Source organism: Lampetra planeri, chromosome 73, assembly GCF_965212315.1.
Source record: "Lampetra planeri chromosome 73, kcLamPlan1.2.h2, whole genome shotgun sequence".
Lineage (NCBI taxonomy): Eukaryota > Metazoa > Chordata > Hyperoartia > Petromyzontiformes > Petromyzontidae > Lampetra > Lampetra planeri.
The window spans coordinates 544,418-569,052 of NC_136178.1; the positions used below are offsets into that span (position 1 = coordinate 544,418).

Consider the following 24,635-nt stretch of genomic DNA (forward strand, 5'->3'; position numbering starts at 1 on the left):
AATTTGCTAAGTTAGAATTTTAAGTGTGAAAATTCCAAAGAGAGGACACAGGCAGAGAGAACAAATAGCCAGAAAGAAAAAGGATAAGCTTAAAACTTCCCCGTAGAAGTGGTTCAATCTTAATTTAGGAGCTTTCGTGACTGCAGGAATTATTCTTTGGTTCTTTTCGGTTAAGTCACGTCTAAAAATAAAATTTTAATTAAAATGTTAATTTATTATTTTATTTTTAGACGTGACTTAACCGAAAAGAACCAAAGAATAATTCCTGCAGTCACGAAAGCTCCTAAATTAAGATTACTATCAAATTGATTCGGGGATGACATTCTCTGGCCAATTGTTTGGTCTCAAATGCTTCCCCTGCGTTGCGAAATGTAATTCGCATGAACGATGGAAAATTTAAGAATCTGGGATTCAAAGCATGCTTCAGGGTTCATTTCAACTAGTCTAATACAACAGACGACGAGAATCAAATCTTATCTTCCATAGAATAACTGCGTGTGTTTTACTAGATGGGTGACTCCCTTATTAATCAATGGGCTCTCCCTTTCATTGGAACATTTAATGCAAGGTGGTGACTTCCGTTGTAAACTGAACCTGGTGACTCCTGGTTCTCTACTCGCATCGTCCGCATATCCCACCTGAGTCCTCCGTTGACTACTTGGGAGATCTTGTCGCTATAATCTGACACGCAGCCTTATTTACTAGCAACTATTAGACGAGGTCGTTGTGCAGGTTTTGGATTACCGTAATTCCAGCGGTGTATTGAGTATCCTGTGTCCTAGAGACGTTCCTGGTACTGTGGCGACTTCCTATTCGAGTTGACACTGACACCATCCTTTGTTGTTCTTCTTGCAGTCACGCTGACCACATGAACTTGTGGTGCGCAATCCATCCAAATACAGGTTTTTCTAACTTTGTTCTTGATATCTCCAGCGGTGCGGAATGAGGCTGTGGATGTGGAGTCTGTGCAGGGGGAGTGCGGCTACCCAGGAATGCACCCCCACATGCAGTCTGCCTGTCTTAATTTGGGTGGCAGGTGGTGGCGGGTTTCCTATTAACAGTTTTACTTGTCATCAACCTGACCTCACCCAAACTTGATGCACTAAATCTACTGATTTGTTTGAGCCTTCCTGGGGCACTGGCCCCGAGTCCGATTTGAGAGCTGCTGATTTCACCAGTACGGCAGGAGGAAGGTCCAGGTGGAGCTGCAGGAGATGCGGCAGGGGCTAAATGGACTCGTCTGGGCTTTCACTATCGATTGTACTGAGAACCTAAGATCGGCGAGAGCTGGAGGTGAGTACCATTGACTTGACTCTGCTAGTCGGACCCACAGACTGCACTACCTATGACTTGGTGCTATAGAATGGGTCTGCTGGGTCAACGACTCCCTTTACATCGACCTAGATCAGGGGTCGGCAACCTACGGCTCTGGAGCCACATGCGGCTCTTTACGGGCTGCTTCTTGACGATATGTACGTATGTACTCAGATGCATTGCGGCTCTTGAAATACTGAATTTTGTACCGAATTGGAAAGAAATGGCTCTTCTTGTTATTTTGGTTGCCGACCCCTGACCTAGATCATCTGTCCTGGTGCTTTTGCATTTCCTGCAAGTGCGTTTCATGCCCTTGGCTTTTACTGGACCAACTTGCTGCTTGAATCCTTTTGCGAAGCAACCCCTAATGGCGGATTGCAATAGTTGCCCCATATAAACGCATTTTCCTAATGCACTGCTAGTTGGTGCTGCCCTGGGTCTTGAGGGTTAATTTGACCATGCTTCACCACGCTACACCTCGTTAGCAAAGGTTGAGTGGGCACTGACCTGTTATACAACAAATTGTGCTCCACTGCCATAGCCTTTTACAGCCAGCTGAGCACGGTGTTTGCCCATCTTTGCTGTACACTCAACCCTAATTGGCTTCTGAGATTGGGTGAATTGCCCGGGTGATTTGGTCATGTGCCAAGTAACACTCACATATTTGACACGTGGCTCAAACGATGAATTTTATTTAAGTACGTGGGGTTTTGTACGATGACCTGTTGTGCTCCTACTGTTATAGATCGCCACGTGCTCTGGTCGGAGCAGGGACTTCCCATGCAACTCTGTGCAGAGTGTCCCGAGCATGGACGTCTGTGCACAGAGTGGCTGCTGCTACGACCCCACTCTACGCCGCTGCTTCTACAGTGAAGCTGGTACGTAGCCGACTCAAACCCAGAGGTTCCATAGTTCACTACCTAAACTAGGCTCTGGCTGTGAGGTACTGTGTTGGCACAGTAGCATCCTGTTGTGCTGGTTCCCTGAACTTGCTGTATCATCACGGGCTACATGCGGCACCTTTTCGTGATTCACCAAACGCTCCAGTACCCTCCCCCCCCATGCTCCACCCAGTGTGCACCACAGATGGGCGCTTTGTGGTGCCTGTGTCTCGGAACCTAACGTCTCCACCGCTGGACCTGAGTACCGTGCACCTGACTGGCGGTAGTGGTGCGCAGTGCAGCCCCGTGCTGGTGTCTGCAGACCTTGCAGTCTTTGACGTACCCATGGCAGCGTGTGGTGCCACTGTGCAGGTACTGGGCTCCTGGACTCGGCTTTGCCCTGCCCCCATCCTGATGTAGTTAAATGGGTAACTTGTGGTGCAGTGACCATGATGAAACCCAGTGACTGGTTCACCACACTCCTAAATCTTTATAGCAATTCACTTAACCTTCACATCAACTGGGGAATGGGATTAAATGCACCACGTGGGAACGTGTGCTGATGTGCAGTATCACTGACATGAGCCAATTTGTGCAGTCATTAAGGTTTGCTCTTTAACGAAATTTTCTTTATGACTATGGGATCCAGGAGCCGATTATGACTCTTTCGTTAAACAATCCCAACGCATTCACTCGTGAGCGAGTGGACTTATGCCTGGTGCAGTTGTATACTCGCTGCCATATTTATTGTATACTCGCTGCCATATTTACCTTCGTCGTGGCTTGTACATTTTGCTTGTTGCATAGGATTTGACTTGAGCAAATGAGGTAACAATCAATTCTTGCACCGAAATTATAATTTGGTCTTCTGGTTGATGGTCATGCTTCTGGTAGCCACAGATAAACCTCGCAATAGAGCATAAATTAATGGAATACGACTTCACCTATTAACCGAGAGGCAATACAGCTTGGCAAGCACTGGATGGACTTGGTTGGATTTTTCAGTACCCATAACGACACGTGCCAAAGTGCTTCGGACACTGCAGCTTATTAATGTTTCTACCAGATGATCTGTAGGATAGAGACTTGCAATAATCAAACCTTGTCGATACGATGCTATGTGCCACTTGGCTGTGACGACTCAATGATGGTCGAGTATGTTGTAGAGTCCTGATATGCAAATGCCAGGCCCTGACGATTTTTTGCATAAGGTGGTTGATTGAACTAATTTGGGTTGTATGGTGCCCAAGGCTCTATAAGAGTAGGAACCAATCTTAGAATCGGCGACAGCCACACCTGATCATCCCACAAATGTGTTTCCTATGCCAACCAGGAGAACCTCCGATAGGTTCCTCCGATTAATCTGTTTGGTGCACTGCTAGTGCATCTTCGATATTCCTGAGGCTGGGGACCGTTCGACCTAGGGTGCACAAATCTGTCGCAGCACCACATTAACACGGGAGATGCCACACCCCTGCGCCAAAACACATATAGAATGAGCCCAATGGAAAAAGGCCACATTCAACAAGCGGTGCAGGAGATGCTGCGGGCCGACATAATTTCTCCATCCTCGAGTCCCTGGGGAGCACCGGTGGTCCTAGTCAAGAAGTCAGACGGGTCACTGAGATTCTGTGTGGACTTCCGACGCATCAATGCCGTCACGCTGGCCGACGCATATCCCCTACCACGTATCGACGACTCATTGGATGCACTGGCGGGAGCAACATTTTTCAGTACGCTGGATTTATTGTCCGGGTTCTGGCAGGTCCCACTAGACGCGGACTCCCGGCCTAAAACAGCGTTCCGGACACCACAGGGCCTGTTCGAGTTCAACTGCCTGCCTATGGGCCTCCAGACTGTGCCGGCAACGTTCCAACGCATAATGGAGTTGGCCTTAGCAGGCCTCCAATGGGAAACGTGCCTCATCTACCTGGATGACGTCATTGTCTTCAGCCGATTATTCGAGGAACACATTGACCGATTACGTCAGGTATTCCTGCGGTTCCGGAACGCGAACCTGAAGCTCAAGCCGTCGAAGTGCCACCTTATGCAGTCGTCGGTACGCTACTTGGGCCACGTCGTCAGTGAGTCTGGAGTGGCTACAGACCCGGAAAAGACGGCCTGCGTGAGGGCCTGGGCTGTTCCCACAACGGTTCCAGAGGTACGCCGGTTTGTGGGTTTCGTTTCTTACTACCGCCGGTTTGTACCGAACTTCGCAACCATTGCCAAGCCCTTGCACATGTTGACGGCGAAGAACCAGAGGTTTTATTGGGGCCCTCTGGAGGAAGAGGCATTCCAGCAGCTGCGCTCATGTCTGACAGATGCACCACCATTGGCCTTTCCGGATTTTAGCCTCCCCTTTATCCTGGATACGGACGCCAGCGATGTGGGCATCGGCAGTGTTTTGTCGCAAGTCCAGCAGGGTCGGGAGGTGGTTATCGTCTACGGTAGTTGCGTGCTTTCATCATCGGAGCAGCGCTACTGCGTCACACGTAGGGAACTTCTGGCAGTCGTTCACTTCATGCAGCAATTCCGACCCTACCTGTATGGTCGCAAATTTACGGTCCGCACTGACCACGCGGCTTTGCATTGCAGTATTCGCTCCGCATCGACCAGCCTTCGGGCCAGCTGGCCAGATGGATAGAGCGCCTGCAGGAGTACAGGTACCAAGTAGTGCATCGCAAAGGGACCAGACACGCCAACGCAGACGCATTGTCCCGACTGGCGCCCCAGGGCCCTTGTGCATGCACCACAGGCGGGGCACGCTGCAAGGAGGCGAAGCCGGAGGGGACGGTCATCGCTCCCGTACGCACGGCGGAGGGTGCACAGGGTGAGGTCCAGCTGACCGACCATGACCTGGGGCTGACCTTGGGCGATTGGAGACGGCTACAGCTGGAGGAAGCCCCACTGCGTACGCTACGCGCCTCAGCAGAGGCAGGGGGGGAGGAGTACATCGTATGGGAGGACCTCCTCATGCGATGGGACCCGACAGGGCGCCGGCGATGCCTGGTAGTTCCGGAGTCGCTGCGTCAACAATTGGTTATGGACGTACACGGTCGCCAGCTGCTGCACCTGGCGGGGCAGAAGACACTGTACACATTACAGGGTTGGTACTTTTGGCCAGGTATGACTGCTGACGTGCATCGATGGGTCGCTACCTGCGTCGAATGTGCGCGGCGAAAGCCGCCACCCCGGGTAAGCCGGGCGCCCCTACAGCCCATCACGGTGACCAGGGTCAACGAATTGGTTGCGTTGGACATCCTGGGACCACTGCCGGTCACGCCACGGGGAAATAAATACCTGTTGGTCGGAGTCGAGTACTGCACGAGGTGGCCAATGGCGTGGGCCCTCCCGGACCAAACGGCACAGACCATCGCTGATGCCTTCGTGGGAGGCTATGTCCTTGATAAGGGGGCACCTGAGCGGTTGCTCACGGATCAGGGCAGGAATTTCTCCTCACAGCTATTGAAGGACATCTGCTCTATCCTGGGCACTAAAAAGGTCCGAACATCTCCGTATCATCCCCAGACCGATGGGATGGTAGAGCGGCTTAACCGCACCATAGCGGCCATGCTGTCCCAAGTGGTGGACGAAAACCATTCCGACTGGGACCTCCACATTCCCTCGGTCTTAGCGGCGTACAGGGTGGCCCCGCACGCGGTGACGGGGTTCTCGCCGTTTTTCCTGATGTACGGACGGGATCCCGTTCCGCCTATTGAGGTGCAGCTGACGGACATTCCCGCAAGAGCTGACGCATGGCCGAAGGCACTAAAGACCTCCCTCATTTATTTGAGAGAGGCCCGCCAAGCAGCCGAGGCCGCATCGGCCACGAGCCAAGAGAGTAATGTACGCATACGGGAGAGGACAGTGACAGCCAAGCCCTTTAAAGTCGGGGACCAGGCATGGCTACACTGTCCTCAGGTGCCGGTTGGCCTCTCACCAAAGCTGCACCGACCCTGGAAAGGGCCAGTCGAGGTCATTAAAGCACTCCGACCGCAGTGCGTCCAGGTCCAACTGGGTAAGCGACGATGGTTTGTACACCCCACCCGCCTTAAGCCATACATATCTCCACCGTCATTTTCACCAACATCACCACCAACATCACTGCCAACATCATCATCATCATCCCGACCCAGGCCAAGGTCGCCGACCACCACGCGCCGACCGGCAGGGGGTTCGGTGCCCTGTGTTCCCTTGTCACCTACAGCACCCCATGTGAGGCCTGACGGAGCGGCGGCACGAGCGGGGGTCGGAGAGACAGCGGCGCCAGGCAAGGCGACACCGGCACCACCGAACCAGGGACCGCGACGAGAGGGCCTTCGAAGGAGGGGGCCGCCACGGTCATTTGCTGCCTGTGGATGTCCGGGCTGTTACGGGACGCTGGCTGGAGACCTGGGCAGGCCGCGCAATTGATTTTGTTGTGTTCTATTGCATTGTATGGTTGTAGGGGGGTTAAGGGCTGTCATCACTGTCAGTGGTGGGAGGCATGGGGAGACTTAAATGGTCCATGGGGGAGGCAGAACCGAGGACGGTTTTTTTTTCTCGGGGGGGGGTGATGTAGGGGTGTCAGGGGAAGGATTTCCACCAATAGGAGGGTTATTGGGAAGGGTGATCGAGGAGATATAAGGGGAGAACGGGCGGGAAGAGGGGGCCTTTGGCGGGAACGAGATTGGGATGGCTGGGGACAGGTGTGGATGGGAGAAAAGGATTAAAAGACGAAACCCCTGCAATCTTGTGTTGGCTCTCCTTTACACATTGTAGTAACAACGAACTGTGCACTCGTGTCGATAATTTGCATATATCAGGGTCTACCTTGGCAACTTTCCACTACAATTTCAAGAGTCTAATGCAGGGGTCTACGAACAAAATACCAAGAGCCATGTTTCAACCTGCGGCTTCGAAGCTGCAGGTTGACGATCCCTGGTGTGAGGTTCGTGCTGTCAAGTCGTGCACATACCTTTTTGAATTTGCGCTAAATTAGAACAATGCAACGCCTTAACTTGTGTATACAGAAACCGTCACGTTGTGTTTTTTTTTATTTCTCCATAAGGTGTAGTTGGTGTTGACGTCTCAACTTCTGAACTGCCTCCCCCAGGTCTGCTGAAGCAATGCCTCTCCTCCACTCTGGGTTTCTCTGTGGGATGGAGCAGCTCCTCTGACAGTGATTACCGTGTCTTTACGGAGTGAGTCCACGAGCTTTCCCTTCAATCGTGATAACATAATTAACCATGTTGAGCCATTGTATGATGACTGAAAACATATATGACGCTTCTCAAGGATACTATCAAATTGTTCTTTGGTTCTTTTCGGTTAAGTCACGTCTAAAAATAAAATAATAAATTAAAATAACATATTACGACGTTTCGATTGCAACACAAGCAATCATCATCAGGTATAAAAGAAATAGCAACAAAAATCTAACTAGAAAACTATAGACAGACATACAAGCAGACAGACATCACAACGGCACACAGAGAGAGGACACAAATCGGCACAAAGAGAGGGGTCGTTTCTGTGACGGTCCCTTAAATATAGAGAGGGGGGGCGGGGACGGAGAGAGGGAGGGGGCAGAGAGAATTAGCATCAATGAGTGTACGGCAACGTACTGCTGTTGCAAGTAAGATGACAATGTGGAACGGGCACGCAAAATTGAAAACGGGCACGCAAAATTGAAAATTAGGAGACAGGCACACCAAAATTAAATAACCTAGCAAAATATCAAAATGTGATGTAATACAACACAGATAGTCGGTTAACACACAATTAACGCATAGCCTGGTTGATTACGTGTTTCAAAATTTGCTAAGTTAGAATTTTAAGTGTGAAAATTCCAAAGAGAGGACACAGGCAGAGAGAACAAATAGCCAGAAAGAAAAAGGATAAGCTTAAAACTTCCCCGTAGAAGTGGTTCAATCTTAATTTAGGAGCTTTCGTGACTGCAGGAATTATTCTTTGGTTCTTTTCGGTTAAGTCACGTCTAAAAATAAAATTTTAATTAAAATGTTAATTTATTATTTTATTTTTAGACGTGACTTAACCGAAAAGAACCAAAGAATAATTCCTGCAGTCACGAAAGCTCCTAAATTAAGATTACTATCAAATTGATTCGGGGATGACATTCTCTGGCCAATTGTTTGGTCTCAAATGCTTCCCCTGCGTTGCGAAATGTAATTCGCATGAACGATGGAAAATTTAAGAATCTGGGATTCAAAGCATGCTTCAGGGTTCATTTCAACTAGTCTAATACAACAGACGACGAGAATCAAATCTTATCTTCCATAGAATAACTGCGTGTGTTTTACTAGATGGGTGACTCCCTTATTAATCAATGGGCTCTCCCTTTCATTGGAACATTTAATGCAAGGTGGTGACTTCCGTTGTAAACTGAACCTGGTGACTCCTGGTTCTCTACTCGCATCGTCCGCATATCCCACCTGAGTCCTCCGTTGACTACTTGGGAGATCTTGTCGCTATAATCTGACACGCAGCCTTATTTACTAGCAACTATTAGACGAGGTCGTTGTGCAGGTTTTGGATTACCGTAATTCCAGCGGTGTATTGAGTATCCTGTGTCCTAGAGACGTTCCTGGTACTGTGGCGACTTCCTATTCGAGTTGACACTGACACCATCCTTTGTTGTTCTTCTTGCAGTCACGCTGACCACATGAACTTGTGGTGCGCAATCCATCCAAATACAGGTTTTTCTAACTTTGTTCTTGATATCTCCAGCGGTGCGGAATGAGGCTGTGGATGTGGAGTCTGTGCAGGGGGAGTGCGGCTACCCAGGAATGCACCCCCACGTGCAGTCTGCCTGTCTTAATTTGGGTGGCAGGTGGTGGCGGGTTTCCTATTAACAGTTTTACTTGTCATCAACCTGACCTCACCCAAACTTGATGCACTAAATCTACTGATTTGTTTGAGCCTTCCTGGGGCACTGGCCCCGAGTCCGATTTGAGAGCTGCTGATTTCACCAGTACGGCAGGAGGAAGGTCCAGGTGGAGCTGCAGGAGATGCGGCAGGGGCTAAATGGACTCGTCTGGGCTTTCACTATCGATTGTACTGAGAACCTAAGATCGGCGAGAGCTGGAGGTGAGTACCATTGACTTGACTCTGCTAGTCGGACCCACAGACTGCACTACCTATGACTTGGTGCTATAGAATGGGTCTGCTGGGTCAACGACTCCCTTTACATCGACCTAGATCAGGGGTCGGCAACCTACGGCTCTGGAGCCACATGCGGCTCTTTACGGGCTGCTTCTTGACGATATGTACGTATGTACTCAGATGCATTGCGGCTCTTGAAATACTGAATTTTGTACCGAATTGGAAAGAAATGGCTCTTCTTGTTATTTTGGTTGCCGACCCCTGACCTAGATCATCTGTCCTGGTGCTTTTGCATTTCCTGCAAGTGCGTTTCATGCCCTTGGCTTTTACTGGACCAACTTGCTGCTTGAATCCTTTTGCGAAGCAACCCCTAATGGCGGATTGCAATAGTTGCCCCATATAAACGCATTTTCCTAATGCACTGCTAGTTGGTGCTGCCCTGGGTCTTGAGGGTTAATTTGACCATGCTTCACCACGCTACACCTCGTTAGCAAAGGTTGAGTGGGCACTGACCTGTTATACAACAAATTGTGCTCCACTGCCATAGCCTTTTACAGCCAGCTGAGCACGGTGTTTGCCCATCTTTGCTGTACACTCAACCCTAATTGGCTTCTGAGATTGGGTGAATTGCCCGGGTGATTTGGTCATGTGCCAAATAACACTCACATACTTGACACGTGGCTCAAACGATGAATTTTATTTAAGTACGTGGGGTTTTGTACGATGACCTGTTGTGCTCCTACTGTTATAGATCGCCACGTGCTCTGGTCGGAGCAGGGACTTCCCATGCAACTCTGTGCAGAGTGTCCCGAGCATGGACGTCTGTGCACAGAGTGGCTGCTGCTACGACCCCACTCTACGCCGCTGCTTCTACAGTGAAGCTGGTACGTAGCCGACTCAAACCCAGAGGTTCCATAGTTCACTACCTAAACTAGGCTCTGGCTGTGAGGTACTGTGTTGGCACAGTAGCATCCTGTTGTGCTGGTTCCCTGAACTTGCTGTATCATCACGGGCTACATGCGGCACCTTTTCGTGATTCACCAAACGCTCCAGTACCCTCCCCCCCCATGCTCCACCCAGTGTGCACCACAGATGGGCGCTTTGTGGTGCCTGTGTCTCGGAACCTAACGTCTCCACCGCTGGACCTGAGTACCGTGCACCTGACTGGCGGTAGTGGTGCGCAGTGCAGCCCCGTGCTGGTGTCTGCAGACCTTGCAGTCTTTGACGTACCCATGGCAGCGTGTGGTGCCACTGTGCAGGTACTGGGCTCCTGGACTCGGCTTTGCCCTGCCCCCATCCTGATGTAGTTAAATGGGTAACTTGTGGTGCAGTGACCATGATGAAACCCAGTGACTGGTTCACCACACTCCTAAATCTTTATAGCAATTCACTTAACCTTCACATCAACTGGGGAATGGGATTAAATGCACCACGTGGGAACGTGTGTGATGTGCAGTATCACTGACATGAGCCAATTTGTGCAGTCATTAAGGTTTGCTCTTTAACGAAATTTTCTTTATGACTATGGGATCCAGGAGCCGATTATGACTCTTTCGTTAAACAATCCCAACGCATTCACTCGTGAGCGAGTGGACTTATGCCTGGTGCAGTTGTATACTCGCTGCCATATTTACCTTCGTCGTGGCTTGTACATTTTGCTTGTTGCATAGGATTTGACTTGAGCAAATGAGGTAACAATCAATTCTTGCACCGAAATTATAATTTGGTCTTCTGGTTGATGGTCATGCTTCTGGTAGCCACAGATAAACCTCGCAATAGAGCATAAATTAATGGAATACGACTTCACCTATTAACCGAGAGGCAATACAGCTTGGCAAGCACTGGATGGACTTGGTTGGATTTTTCAGTACCCATAACGACACGTGCCAAAGTGCTTCGGACACTGCAGCTTATTAATGTTTCTACCAGATGATCTGTAGGATAGAGACTTGCAATAATCAAACCTTGTCGATACGATGCTATGTGCCACTTGGCTGTGACGACTCAATGATGGTCGAGTATGTTGTAGAGTCCTGATATGCAAATGCCAGGCCCTGACGATTTTTTGCATAAGGTGGTTGATTGAACTAATTTGGGTTGTATGGTGCCCAAGGCTCTATAAGAGTAGGAACCAATCTTAGAGTCGGCGACAGCCACACCTGATCATCCCACAAATGTGTTTCCTATGCCAACCAGCAGAACCTCCGATAGGTTCCTCCGATTAATCTGTTTGGTGCACTGCTAGTGCATCTTCGATATTCCTGAGGCTCCATATCAAAAATATTGACTTCACTGCAGAGTATCGTCGGCATATTGATGGAACTTTGTCATGCGATAATATGATATTGGCAAATGCAGACCTATGATTAAAAATAGGAAGGGCCCGAGGATGGATCCTTGTGGTATGCCAACAAGGTGTGGCATAGGTGATGGCCGTCATCCAGCTTGATTAATTGATCGACCATATCGGTATGAGACGATCCACCCCAGTGCCGTACTGGATAAACCGAACATTCGGCTGCCCGTATTTAGTATCTTTCGGTCAATGGTGTCAAAACATCGTATGTGATCCAGTCGTGTATGATCTTGTAGAGATAACTGGGCATCTTTAGTGGCGCTACCTCCGTTCTATGGAGCTTCGGGTATACCAAGTGCAATGGGTTGAATCTGACTGTTGCAGCAACATTGCAAAGTAACCACTTCACAGGCACTCTGACCCTAGACTCTATTCACCTTTTGAGATGGGGCAATAGTTCGTGGGATCACTATGGCTCAAGCCAACATTTTTGAGGGGTGTTACCTGCATTATTTTGAAGTGGTTTGGGAAACGGCCCTCGCCAAACGAAAGATTTTCCAGGTGGACAATCCGTTGCACTAGAGCGTCCGCTTATGATTTGGGAATCGACATGTCGAGGTGATGTGTTTTTTGGCAGATTTACGAAGAACATAGAAACGTCTACCACCAACGTTGGTCTCGTTTTGCGTTTTTCCAGTTTCTTCAAACTCTGTCAGACCAGGAGAATGTGGACCCTTCAAGTTAGATGCTGCTATCGATCATGGCTATTTTATTGCTGTAGATTGTCTTTGCATAGGTCTTGCTGAAGTGCTGCATCAGACCCTTCACGATGCACCACTCCTTGATGTGCCGAGCACAATCACGCATGAGTTGATAAAGAACAGTAGGGTCACTTTATGATTGAGTGTCAAATGAATCGAGCGCCAAAGCAGAATTTAGGGGGATCCTAATATCTAATTTGTAGCTAATTTTGAGCAATTTGGACTCTTGGCCAATAGCAGTTATCATTCCTCTGCTTGATCACTCAATGGCATTATCGTTTTGTGAACTACTTTTTGGTGTGTCCAGTGGAGTGGCCGGGAGCTCGTGTACGAGTTACTGTTGGTCTCCAAGCGGGACCTCTGCGTCGATGGAAACGTCGCAATCACCAAGTCGTCCACATACAAGTGTAGGGGTGTTACGGAGGAGCTGTATGTATGGGATCACACGGGAAACTAGTGTAGGGGTGTTAGAGAGAGAGCCGTTATGCATGGCAGCTTATGGGAAACAAACACAGTGGGCGGGGCTACGTGAGTGCACGGGGGGGGTGCTCTCAACGACGTCCGCACCAGGCAGCCCGGGGTCCCACCCCTCAGCGGGGGTGGAGTATAAAGGGGGATGTGTCAGAGGGCTCGGGGCAGAATGTTTAAGTAAACTCTTGAAGACCGAAGACTGCCTAGCTAGAGCCCTGGACTCCCCTGGGACGCCGCCCTTGTCAGGGCCGCGCAGGACCGAGCCAGCGGCGTGGTCCTGTGAACCAGAGCCAGGACTCTGGGACTCCGGGTACCGTAGCCCGACTGACCAGTGTCGGACCAGACAGCCTCCCCTAGCCCAGTATTTGGAGGATTAGGAGGCAGGCTAGGGGTAGCTAGCCGTGTGTTCCCAGCTATCCGGGTGAGGGGGCCGATACCCCCTCCAGTACTGTATGTCCCCAGTGACTGTTGTGAAATAAATACGTGTGCCTCTACTCCGGTGTCCACGCGTCCTCAACGGTACTACATCTGGTGACAGAAGTGAACAACTACGAACATGGACACGCGCCGAACAGCTCGGGCCGGGGTGCAGGAGGCGGAGGACACCGCGGGAAGTGCGGTGCCAGAGACGGCTGATGGGGGCAACGAGCAGCCGGGGCCGAATGCATCCTTACCGGGGCATCGGGAGGAAGGGGAGTCGCCATCCGACGGACTTCGGCTGGCGCACGCGAGGCTGGCGGAGCTGCTGTATGCTGCTGCCGCCACACTCGAGAGCATCACTCGGCTGGGGGCTGCTGGACCGCCGCGGGGCGAGGACGGCCGACGACCATTGCGCCTTCCCGCCATTTCTACTGACTACAACTTCGAATCTCCCGCCATCGCCGCAGCAGCTGCCGAGGGCGTGGCCAGCCTCAACCTGGGGTCCGACATCGGCCTCGCAGGGGCTGCCGCGTCACCACCAACGGACGGAGCGTCACCATCAGCGCGACAGGCGATTCCATCTGTCGTTCGTGCCGACGCTCAGCCGAGTTGCGGGGACAGCAAAGCGCGGGCCTCCACGGCGATCGCTGCGCTACACCAAAGGCTGCCTCCGCTGAAAGAGTTTGTAGCTGAGGAGGGCGACTGGGGGGGGTTCCAGCGACGCTTCCTCGCGCACCAAGAAATGGCGGGGTGGTCGGACGCCGAAGCCCTCTGCGCGCTGCCGGCGCTCCTCGACGGCGACGCCCTCGCCGCTCTTACGTCGGCACCGAGGGACAAGCGCTCCACTCTTCAGATGGCGCTGCAGTTGCTGGCTGGGGTCTACGGACCTTCGGCGGAATGCAGACAGCGATTTTACGATCGCCAGCGGGGTGCAAAGGAGTCGCCCCTCGCCTACTGTACGAGCCTTCTGGCGTTGGCAAAGACGGCCTTCCCTCGTATGGATGACCAAGGCGTGGACGCGATGGTCACTGAGAAAATTCTTCTGCTGGCGGACGACCTGGACATCGCCATCGTCGCACAGGAGGACACGGAGATGGGTTCCCTCCAGGCGGCGCGGCTCCTCCACGCTAACCTCCTGTCACAGCGACGGAAGGCCAGCAGGGCAGCGGCCGGGCGTACGGTGGCTGCCGTCACCCCCCCCGACGGAGGAGGTCTACGCCGCCGACTTCCGACAGCAGCAGAGGGTGGGAGTACGGGCGGGCCGGGATGGGTCGGGCCGCTCCGACCGTCCGTCATCACCGCCTGCGCTCCCGCGCTGCTATAACTGTGGCATCCGGGGCCACGTCGCCTCGGGGTGCCGCTCTCCTCGACAGCGGGGGACGACGCCTCGCCGGGACGCCGGCCCTCCTCCTCCTTCCAAGCTCCATCAACATGACCCGGCGAGTCGCGGCACCCCACATGTTTGGCCAAAGCACACACCCGTTACACACAAGCACACCGCAACGAACGGGGGGCCAACATTGCGCACCGTCGGGCCAACACGCACCACTATGGGGACTCAAATCGAACCCAGGCAGTGGTCCGTGTTGGCCCATCGCGTTGTGGCTGCGTCGTCGGGGTCGTCGGCCGTAGTAGGGCACATTGACGGGGTCGAAGTGCGTATCCTCGTCGATACAGGAGCGTCGGCGACTATCATTTCGGAACTCATATACAACATTCTCCCTGTCCAGAGTCGTCCTTTGCTACCAGTTAATGTCCCATTCTACGCTGCTAACGGGGGCTCATTGGGTATCATGGGTCAGATTCGCGCACAAATTTTGATCGGTGATATTAAATTGTCCGGCCCGATTTTTGTTTCCTCCTCGCTGGCGGTTCCGTGCCTGCTGGGGACGGACTTCTTGGGCAAAATGCTAATTCGGATTTTGATTGATCAAGGTTGCATTGAGCTCCCGTCGGGACGACGGATGGCGTTTTTGCCTTCCCCTACTGCGGCTCGGTCGGCGTTTGCGACGGTACCGGCGTTTGTCGTTCAAACGGTTCGCGTGCCGCCGGGGGCACAAATGTTGGTGCCCCTAAAACTTCGCAGGCCCTTCGCTAAGGGTGTTGGGGACCAGGGTGTCCTGCTGGGGCCATCTAGGGCCGGGGTTAGCGGGCCGCATTTAATTCCCTCCCAGACCATCGTAAGGGGGGACGGGGACCCTTTCATCGCGGTCCTCAATGTGGGGTCGCAGGCCGTGGTAATTCCTCAAGGGACCGTGCTTGCTCACGCAACGCCGGTGCCCTGCGAGGAACCTGTCGCCAATCACGTTGGCACTGCCACTCTGCCGCTTCCACATTCGGACACCGATGAAGGGTGGCTTGAGGCGCTTTGTGCGGGATCGACGGACCTGTCGGATGTAGAGCGTCAAAAACTTAGGACACTCCTGCGCGAATTTGCCGACGTGTTCAGTCAGAACAAATTCGATTTAGGCTGTACCCATTTGCTGCGTCACCATATTGATACGGGTGACAGCGCGCCCATACGCCAAAATCCCTTCCGGCTGAGTCCCGCCGAAAAGGACCATGTCAAATCGGCTGTTGATGACATGTTAGCCGCCGACATCATTTCTCCCTCTACCAGCCCGTGGGGAGCGCCGATCGTTCTGGTTAAGAAACAGGATGGATCGTTGCGGTTTTGCGTCGATTTTCGCCGCCTCAACAAAATTTCCGTTGCTGACGCATACCCGCTTCCCCGTATTGACGAATCGCTGGACGCCTTGGCGGGGGCGCGATTCTTCTCCACATTGGATTTGCTTTCGGGATTCTGGCAGCTTCCTCTGGACGATGAATCTAAGCCTATAACTGCATTCCGTACACCACATGGTCTCTTCCAATTTAACCGGTTGCCGATGGGATTACACTCGGCGCCGGCGACTTTCCAGCGATTGATGGAATTGGTTTTGGCTGGATTGCAGTGGGATTCGTGTTTAATCTATTTGGATGACGTTATCGTCTTTAGCAGAACATTTGACGAGCATCTCCAGAGGTTGCGGGCCGTTTTCCTCAAAATGCGGGCTGCTAATTTGAAATTTAGACCCCAAAAGTGTCATTTATTGCACAAATCGGTACGTTATTTGGGGCACATCGTTGGACGCTCGGGTATTGCTACCGATCCCGCCAAAACGCAGTGCGTCAGCTCCTGGCCGACTCCCACCTCGGTGGGAGAGGTCAGGAGCTTCGTTGGTTTCGCGTCAAATTACCGACGCTTTGTCGCGGACTTTGCCACCATTGCTAAGCCCCTGCACGCTTTGACGTCAAAGGGGGTCCGCTTCCATTGGGGACAGGAGGAGGAGGCTGCATTCCGCTCCCTTCGGGACGCTCTGGTTAATGCCCCTCCCCTGGTTTATCCCGATTTTTCAAAACCCTTTGTGCTCGATACCGACGCGAGCAACACAGGTATTGGGGGCGTGCTTTCCCAGGTGGTTGAGGGCGTGGAACGGGTGGTCGCGTACGGTAGTCGAGTGTTGTCTCCAGCGGAGCAACGATATTGTGTCACCCGTCAGGAACTGCTGGCAATTGTCTATTTCATCCAGCAGTACCGGCCATATCTGTACGGGCAGCGTTTCACCGTCCGTACAGACCATGCGGCGCTACAGTACGCCCTGCGAGTCCAACAACCATCGGGACAATTGTCTCGATGGCTGGAGGTTCTCCAGGATTTTGATTTTGAGACCACGTACCGTAAGGGCGTTCGCCACACCAACGCGGAAGCTCTGTCGCGCATGCCAACCACCCCCGAATGCGCATGCCTCCTGGGGTCGGGTCGGTGCAGGCATCCTGGTGAAATGCCTGTTCCGGTCTTGGCGGCTGCTGACGACGCAGCGTCAATGACGAATTCCATCGCACAGCAGGGATCTGATTCCCTGTTGGGGTTGCCTGCCACGGAATGGGGGCATTTGCAGATGGAAGATACCTCCCTCCTTGCGTTGCGCCGCCGCGTCGGGGACCGGGGGCGGGGGAGGGGTGATGCCGACGCATGGGAAATGCTCGGTGGGTTGTTAATGCATTGGGACGGGAAATCCCATCGACACTGGCTGGTGGTCCCTTCGGGGTTACGGGGTAGGGTGGTGTGGACCGCTCACGAGCGCCTCCTCCACCTGGGAACCCAAAAGACCCTGGCCTTGCTCCAACTTGATTTTTTTTGGCCGGGCATGACAAAGGATGTCGGGGATCTGTTAGGGTCGTGCCCTAGGTGTGCGCAGCGGAAACCACCAGCGAGGGAGTCGAACCTGCCCCTGCAGTCTATCAGGGTCTCCCGAGTGAATGAACTTGTCGCGCTGGATATTCTGGGACCGTTCCCCGCCACCCCCAGGGGAAATAGATATTTGTTAACCGGGGTGGAGTACTTCACGCGCTGGCCTATGGCCTGGCCCCTGGCCAACCAGTCGGCAGCAGCCATCGTGGAGGCCTTTGTCCAGGGATATGTCCTTGACAAAGGTGCTCCCGAGCGGCTGCTGACCGACCAGGGTAAAAATTTTTCTGGCAAATTGCTCCAACAGGTCTGTGAGATCCTGGGCACGAAAAAGATTCGTACCTCTCCATATCACCCACAAACCGACGGGATGGTTGAGCGGTTGCATCGTACCATCACGTCGATGTTGTCACAGCAGGTTTCGGACTCACAGACAGATTGGGACTTGAAAATTCAGGGGGTCCTGGCAGCATACAGATTGGCCCCCCATGGTGCGACGGGATTTTCCCCCTTCTTCCTCATGTATGGCCGCGAACCTGACCCACCTGTTCGGGCCCAGCTGCAGATCCCAGCGCCACAGGGAAAAACTCAATTGGCCGAACATGTTAAATTTAACCTGCAAAAATTGACAGAGGCGCGGGATGCTGCCATGCAGAATTCTGACATGCGGCAGAGGGCTAATGAGCGCCTCAGACTGGGTCGCGCGCATGTGCTACAGTGGAAGCCGGGGGACAGGGCATGGCTGCACTGTCCCCAGGTACCACTCGTGACCTCCTCAAAACTGGTGCGGCCGTGGCGGGGCCCCGTCGAGGTGGTTGAGGTCCTGAGACCTCAGTGTGTACGCATTAAATGGGGGAAGCGCCGGTGGTTTGTACACCCCTCCAGGCTAAAACCCTTCGTTGCGGTGCGAGGTCCCACTACACACGCGCGTGGCCGAACATGTGGGGGGGCGACCGACTCAAAGAGTTCGTCTCCGCTGCTCTCGCCTGACGTGTTGCCGGCTGTCCCGCCCCCAGGTGCACCGGGAGTGACGGGCTCACGCCCGCCGACCCCCACGGGGGATGCCGAGGGTCTTGCGACGTCAACAACAGACTCACTCGGAGATGAACACTTGCCACCCGACGGCCTGCCGGCCGGGGTTATCCCGTGTGACGGGCCTGCGGCGAGGACGCGCGCAAAAATGCGCAGACTCTTGTGATGCACGGAATGAAAATGGGAAAAAAAAGAAGAAGAAATTTTTTTTGGAAATATTTCTTTTTTTTCCTGTGTACGTTCACATGTTATGCTCACTGTGTGCGGCGTCGGTGGTGTGTTCCTGGCACATTGCATTGTACGAATGTTGTGTTCGCTGTGTGTTGTGTGTGTGCTGGGGGGTTTCCTGAAAAAAAATGTATATACGTTGGTTGTACGGATTTCGTATTTATTCGGGGGTGGGGTGCGTCGGGTTATTTTCCCTTCCTGTTGTTCTTCTCGTTGCGTTATTGTTGTAAAAATGAGGCACACGCTGGGGGATCGAGGGGTGAATAAACTTTTATTGTCAAGGTTGCAGCCGGGACGGCTGCGAGCTGTACAGGGGGGGGTGATGTAGGGGTGTTACGGAGGAGCTGTATGTATGGGATCACACGGGAAACTAGTGTAGGGGTGTTAGAGAGAGAGCCGTTATGCATGGCAGCTTATGGGAAACAAACACAGTGGGCGGGGCTACGTGAGTGCACGGGGGGGGTGCTCTCAACGACGTCCGCACCAGGCAGCCCGGGGCCCCACCCCTCAGCGGGGGTGGAGTATAAAGGGGGATGTGTCAGAGGGCTCGGGGCAGAATGTTTAAGTAAACTCTTGAAGACCGAAGACTACCTAGCTAGAGCCCTGGACTCCCCTGGGACGCCGCCCTTGTCAGGGCCGCGCAGGACCGAGCCAGCGGCGTGGTCCCGTGAACCAGAGCCAGGACTCTGGGACTCCGGGTACCGTAGCCCGACTGACCAGTGTCGGGCCAGACAGCCTCCCCTAGCCCAGTATTTGGAGGATTAGGAGGCAGGCTAGGGGTAGCTAGCCGTGTGTTCCCAGCTATCCGGGTGAGGGGGCCGATACCCCCTCCAGTACTGTATGTCCCCAGTGACTGTTGTGAAATAAATACGTGTGCCTCTACTCCGGTGTCCACGCGTCCTCAACGGTACTACACAAGTAAGCACTGACACCACCCCTCTGCAAGTGCTGTGCTCATGAGGGTTACGCATGAGCCTTGCAGAGGAGACCCACCCCCACCAATGGCCACTCTCCCTGCAACATTATATATTTGCAGCATATGCCGACAGAACCATGACCAATCTGTGCTTCCATAGTCAATTATTTAATTTTCAAATTGGGACCTTCAATGCACAAGGGCGACTTCTTCGTCACAGGATCTTTAACGTCTCCTGAAGTAGTAGGAATATGGTTTATGGCTCGTGTAAACACGGTATTATACAGGTAGGAACAACGGTTCCACACTGCCCACCAGAGATTATTTGTCTGTCGTGCACAGCCCCTCCCAAACATGTACGCTCCCGGATTGAATGAAGTGCATCACGTGAACGCGAGCTTTCTGTCGTGCACAAATGCGCTGTCCAACCAAGTTCCTACCTGCCCACTCCGAAGGAACGTGTACTAAGGTGGTCCCTTGATTTGTACATCTGCAAAACACCCTGTCAGTCCACTGCCGCTCCTGCAATCTCCTTGCTGCAGTGGAGGACGTGGCGCATTTCTTTGGCGGGTGGTGTCTGTTCACCAGGATGGTTCTTCAATGCCGCTTCCTTGGAAGTGGAGACCTGCAGCTTGGAGTGCAGGTGAGCACTCTCCCACCGCCACCTCCAGCCACGGCCACTAGACCCCTCTCCCTGCTGCTCCAGGTCTTCACTGGTGAGTGCTGCCCTCTCCCACACCGTGCAGCTCTGAGCGGACAAATGCCACTTTGGGGAACACGGGTTGTGATGTCGCTCTACCCAGGGAAGACTTTGGTCTATTCTCCGTATTATCTCTGGCTTGAAGCCAGCTGCAAGTCGTGCTTACTTTATCTAGTGCTGAGCTAATAGCTCAACCCTGGTTTAATTTCCACTGATGCAGGCTGCATGAGATTTTTGGATGCATCTGCAGCATTAATCGGCATGGGTGCTGGACTTGAACTGCAAACGACTGCAACAAACGGACGACGTCCTAGCAGAGTATTGTGAACCTGTCAAGAGTTCATTATTAGCCATAAGTCAACTAGAACGACTTGCACATTCTCCATGGTACGACGTGTAACTTCAAATGCTAATTTCTGCTGAGGTTTTGAATCTAGCAGCTACCAGCTGAAACCATGTTTAATGTGGGGCCAACATTCAAAGGGATGACAATACCCTTTAATTCCCATGACTCTACCAAATGCGTCTTTTTGCCCAACCCATCAACCAAAACAGTCTCCTTGAGGGTATTGTTAAAAGAAATTGGACTGGCTTTCTTAGCTTCATTTGCAAGTCACCTTTGCTAAAACGAATGGTCAATAGTTTCATTGGTTACCAATTGGCAAAAAATGTGAGGAGAGCTTGGCCAACTGTTAGCACCCGATTGCCACCCCTCCGTGTGAAACCGTGCCCCCTTACAACATCTACAGACATTTAGAGATGCTGTTGAATACACCGTATGTAGCCAACCATGCTAATCGGAGGTGAGGATGACAGAATTTATTATGAAAATACAAATGAAATATCAACCACGGTTTCTATGCCAGAAAAATGTTGAGATAATGTGCCCTAGATCAAAAGTAATTAACACGTTATAGTGGGATTTGTGCTTTGCCTTGTCCAATGTGCTCTTTCCACCTCTAATCCACATGCCTTGTGAACCATGTCCGCACACTGCCAGACAACTTCTACACCACGCCATACCAGCCCTGGCAGTACCAGCTGGTAGTGCTTCTGGGAACGCCACTCTACGTGCAGGCGTCACTGCTGCACCGTTCTGACCCCACACTGGTACTCTTCCTGAAGGACTGCTGGGCCACGCCCACGGCAGATGACACCGACACCATGCAATGGAAGCTTGTGGTGGATGGGTGAGGCTGGGCGGGGTAGTGCTCTCTTAACCTTCTCACTGCCACCTGCAGAGGCAACCTGGTTCGAGACATTGATTGTCTTTCTTCCCCCACGTAAGTAGAGTTGTGCTAATTACGTCCCCTTTCAATGACAACAGTTCGTGTAATGGTGACTGTCAAGTACTGGCATCGTTTAAGCAATATTGCAGTGCCATCCAAAATGTCGATGGCCACAATGCTCCTTGGGTTGATGTTCTGGATGTTAACACAGCCACCCTCTGCCTCCCAGAGCTGGTGGTTTGTACAAGGCCGATTACATGCAGTGATGGTTGCATCGCACAGATGTACTGCATTATTGGCATTTGGGCTGCCTTGCTGGTCGTGAGCATGTCTTGACTGTAAAGCTGGCCTTCATCCTTGCGTGCAGATTTAAATAAAGATACGTGCATTCAATCCGATGCATGACACATGCTTTGAATTGAGGGTAAACGGCACTTTTTTTTCTGTGCAGCTGCCCCGTGCAGTCTCCTTGGTGCAGTGTGTTATTCCCTGGTGTCGCTGACCTGCCACTGGCTTCTCACTACAAGCGTCTGGCACTCCAGGCCTTCGCCTTCATGAACTCTGACCGCAGCACCACCCGTGACCTCGTGAGTGTCTGATTCTTTCCTCCATTAAAAAAACAGGTCCCCATAGAGGGATGACGTATAACTGGAGAGGGCAGAACTACCTAAAACGTGGGAAACTTTACTTACTGGAGCGATGCATTCTGTCTGCCACAGGTTTACACACACATCAGTGGTCCTCTGCATATTGCAGTTCTAAGAACTGTTGGGGTCTGGTTTTCGTGTAGGCTTGGAGGCGTTTTTGGTTGAAGAGATTTCAATCCAGATGATACTGTAGCTGGATTCTGTCGATTGAGTTGAGGGAGTTGTGTGCAAGGCTTGTGATGGCAGCAAGGAGCATGTTGAATATCACTGGAGTCAGAACACAGCCTTGATTGACCCCGACCTCCACGTTGAAGGGCTCTGATTGAAGTCCACCAAGCACCACTCTGGCATGCATTCCTTCATGGAACTGTTTTTCAGGTAAGAAAAATATGTTCCACACTGCCCACCAGGGATTTTTTGTCTGTCTGTCGTGCATAAATATATGTATATAATATAAACAGCTCTTTGATTGGTGGAGACCTACTGTCGGGTACGGAGAGGGGAGGTGCCTAAGGGAAGAGGGTCAGGGGAGGGGCCTAAGGATATGGCGGGGTGGTCAGGGGAGGGGCCTAAGGATATGGGGGAGTGGTCAGGGGAGGGGCCTAAAGATATGGGGGGGTGGTCAGGGGAGGGGCCTAAGGATATGGGGGGGGGGGGTCAGAAGAGGGTCTAAGGGAAGGGGGGTCAGGGGAGGGGCCTAAGGATATGGGGGGTGGTCAGGGGAGGGGCCTAAGGATATGGGGGGGAGGTCAGGGGAGGGGCCTAATGGAGGGGGGGGGGGTCAGCGGAGGGGCCTGAGGGAGGGGAGGTCAGGGGAGGGGCCTATGGGAGGGGGGTAAGGGGAGGTGCCAAAGAAAGTGGGAGGGGCCAATAGTTAAAGGGGCTGGCTACCTGGCTGGCTGCCTGGCTACCTCAAGTCAAGTTATCTTTTATACAGGTGTGTTACGGGAGAGGAAGCGGACAAACACACAGGGGTGTCTACACCCACACACAGGGGTGTCTACATCCACGTCCGCAACGGTTAACCCTGGGGGGCTGTGGGTGGTCGCTTGGATCCCCCATAGCCCCACCCCTCGGGGGAAATTGGTATAAAAGGCGGGGAGCCAGAAGGCTCGTGGTCGAGTATACAAGCTGAACCAGTGAAGACGGAAGACCGGCAGATAGGCCCTGGAACTCCCCTGGCTCGCTGTCTTTCTCAGGGCCGGACAGGGCAAGCCAGAAGCGCGGCCCTGAGAGCCTCAGAGCCGATGCTCTTATAAGAGCCGGTCTGGTCGGCTGGGTGCCGTGATCCGTGCTTAACCATAGCCGGATCAGACAGCCTCCCCTAGCACTCTTAGCGGAGGACCTGGGAGCAGGCAGCCGGGGATAGTGCTCGGGGTCTTCCCTGTTCAGGACGGGTGAAGGGGCCGTTACCCCTTCAAGTGTTGTATCATTGCCCGGTGTTGAAATAAACGTTATGCCTCGACTACGTCGTCCGTGTCAAGAGTGAACCCACTACACAGGTAGGAACAACATTTTCCACACTGCTCACCAGGGATGATTTGTCTGTCTGTCGTGCATGTTGTCTCTCGTGCACTAATTCGCTGTCCAACCAAGTTCCTACCTGCCCACTCCGAAGGAACGTGTTAGAATGCGTTGACACTTGGGAAGCACCCCAAGTTTGATGAGCTTCTGCCAGAGTATCTCGCGGTTGATGGTGTCGGATGCTTTGGTGAGGTCGATAAAAGCTATTAAGAGGTCTTTGTTTTGATCCCGGCATTTTTCCTGCAGTTGTTGTGGCACAAAGATCATGTCGGTGGTGCTTCTGTCTTTCCTGAAGCCCCACTAATATTCTGGGAGGATGTTTTTCGATATCTGCTCTGCGAGCCATTAGTGTTGTTCGGAATATGGGATGAGTAACCGCAGCCCGTTGCTGTTCTGCTTACCGAGCCTATGTCGGCCTAGTACACGGTCACAGATCTGGTGTTCCGAGCCCACCCTGGCATTAAAGTCTCCCATGAGGAGTAGCTTGTTTAAAACATAACCCTGAACCTTGATTTGAAGCTTTCGTGACTGCAAGAATCAATACTCTTTGGTTCTTTCGGTAAGTCACGTAGGTATAAAATAAAATACCTACGTGACTTTACGGAAAGAACCAAAGAGAATATAACACTTAACACCAACCCTTAAACGCCAACCTTAAACACCAACCCTTTAACACCAACCCTTTAACACCAACCCTTTAACACCAACCCTTAAACACCAACCCTCAAACACCAACCCTTTAACGCAAACTTTTAAACACCAAATCTTAAACGCGAACCATTATACGCCAAACCTTAAAAGACAACTCTTAAACGTCACCGCTTAAACACAAACCTAAAACGCCAACCATTAAACCTCTTTAAAAAGCCAACCCTTAAACA

General features: G+C 52.4%; 2 protein-coding genes across 8 annotated transcripts; both read left to right on the plus strand.

Moving 5' to 3' along the window:
- Positions 1–228: 228 nt before the first annotated feature.
- On the plus strand, positions 229–6,721 carry LOC144737742 (zona pellucida sperm-binding protein 4-like). The gene is made up of 4 exons (XM_078620600.1): positions 229–1,293; positions 2,060–2,192; positions 2,389–2,567; positions 6,403–6,721. The coding sequence occupies exons 2-4, from the start codon at positions 2,123–2,125 to the stop codon at positions 6,412–6,414; spliced, it is 261 nt and encodes an 86-aa protein (XP_078476726.1). The 5' UTR covers positions 229–1,293; positions 2,060–2,122; the 3' UTR covers positions 6,415–6,721.
- Positions 6,722–6,833: 112 nt separating this feature from the next.
- Positions 6,834–23,695, plus strand: LOC144737740 (zona pellucida sperm-binding protein 4-like). 7 transcript variants are annotated; one of them, XM_078620596.1, is made up of 9 exons: positions 6,834–7,378; positions 8,847–8,893; positions 9,170–9,284; positions 10,051–10,183; positions 10,380–10,558; positions 20,243–20,370; positions 21,355–21,544; positions 22,035–22,170; positions 22,303–22,745. In XM_078620596.1, the coding sequence occupies exons 6-9, from the start codon at positions 20,244–20,246 to the stop codon at positions 22,393–22,395; spliced, it is 546 nt and encodes a 181-aa protein (XP_078476722.1). In that variant the 5' UTR covers positions 6,834–7,378; positions 8,847–8,893; positions 9,170–9,284; positions 10,051–10,183; positions 10,380–10,558; position 20,243; the 3' UTR covers positions 22,396–22,745. The 7 variants fall into 7 exon arrangements, 6 of the variants coding, with proteins under 6 accessions (XP_078476722.1, XP_078476720.1, XP_078476719.1 ...); XR_013589064.1 differs by lacking the exon at positions 6,834–7,378 and adding an exon at positions 23,168–23,695 and having other exon boundaries at positions 8,210–9,284; positions 22,303–22,608; XM_078620594.1 differs by lacking the exon at positions 6,834–7,378 and having other exon boundaries at positions 8,210–8,893.
- The last annotated feature ends 940 nt before the right edge of the window (positions 23,696–24,635 follow it).

What these genes read in the sequence shown, in the direction of transcription:
- LOC144737742 (XM_078620600.1), top strand. Translation starts at nt 2,123, where the DNA reads ATGGACGTCTGTGCACAGAGTGGCTGCTGCTACGACCCCACTCTACGC. An exon ending in CTGCTTCTACAGTGAAGCTG is followed by an intron (nt 2,193 to 2,388) that starts GTACGTAGCCGA and finishes TGCTCCACCCAG; the next exon opens with TGTGCACCACAGATGGGCGC.
- LOC144737740 (XM_078620596.1), top strand. Translation starts at nt 20,244, where the DNA reads ATGGTTCTTCAATGCCGCTTCCTTGGAAGTGGAGACCTGCAGCTTGGA. An exon ending in TGGAAGCTTGTGGTGGATGG is followed by an intron (nt 21,545 to 22,034) that starts GTGAGGCTGGGC and finishes TTTTCTGTGCAG; the next exon opens with CTGCCCCGTGCAGTCTCCTT. An exon ending in GCAGCACCACCCGTGACCTC is followed by an intron (nt 22,171 to 22,302) that starts GTGAGTGTCTGA and finishes TGTCTGCCACAG; the next exon opens with GTTTACACACACATCAGTGG.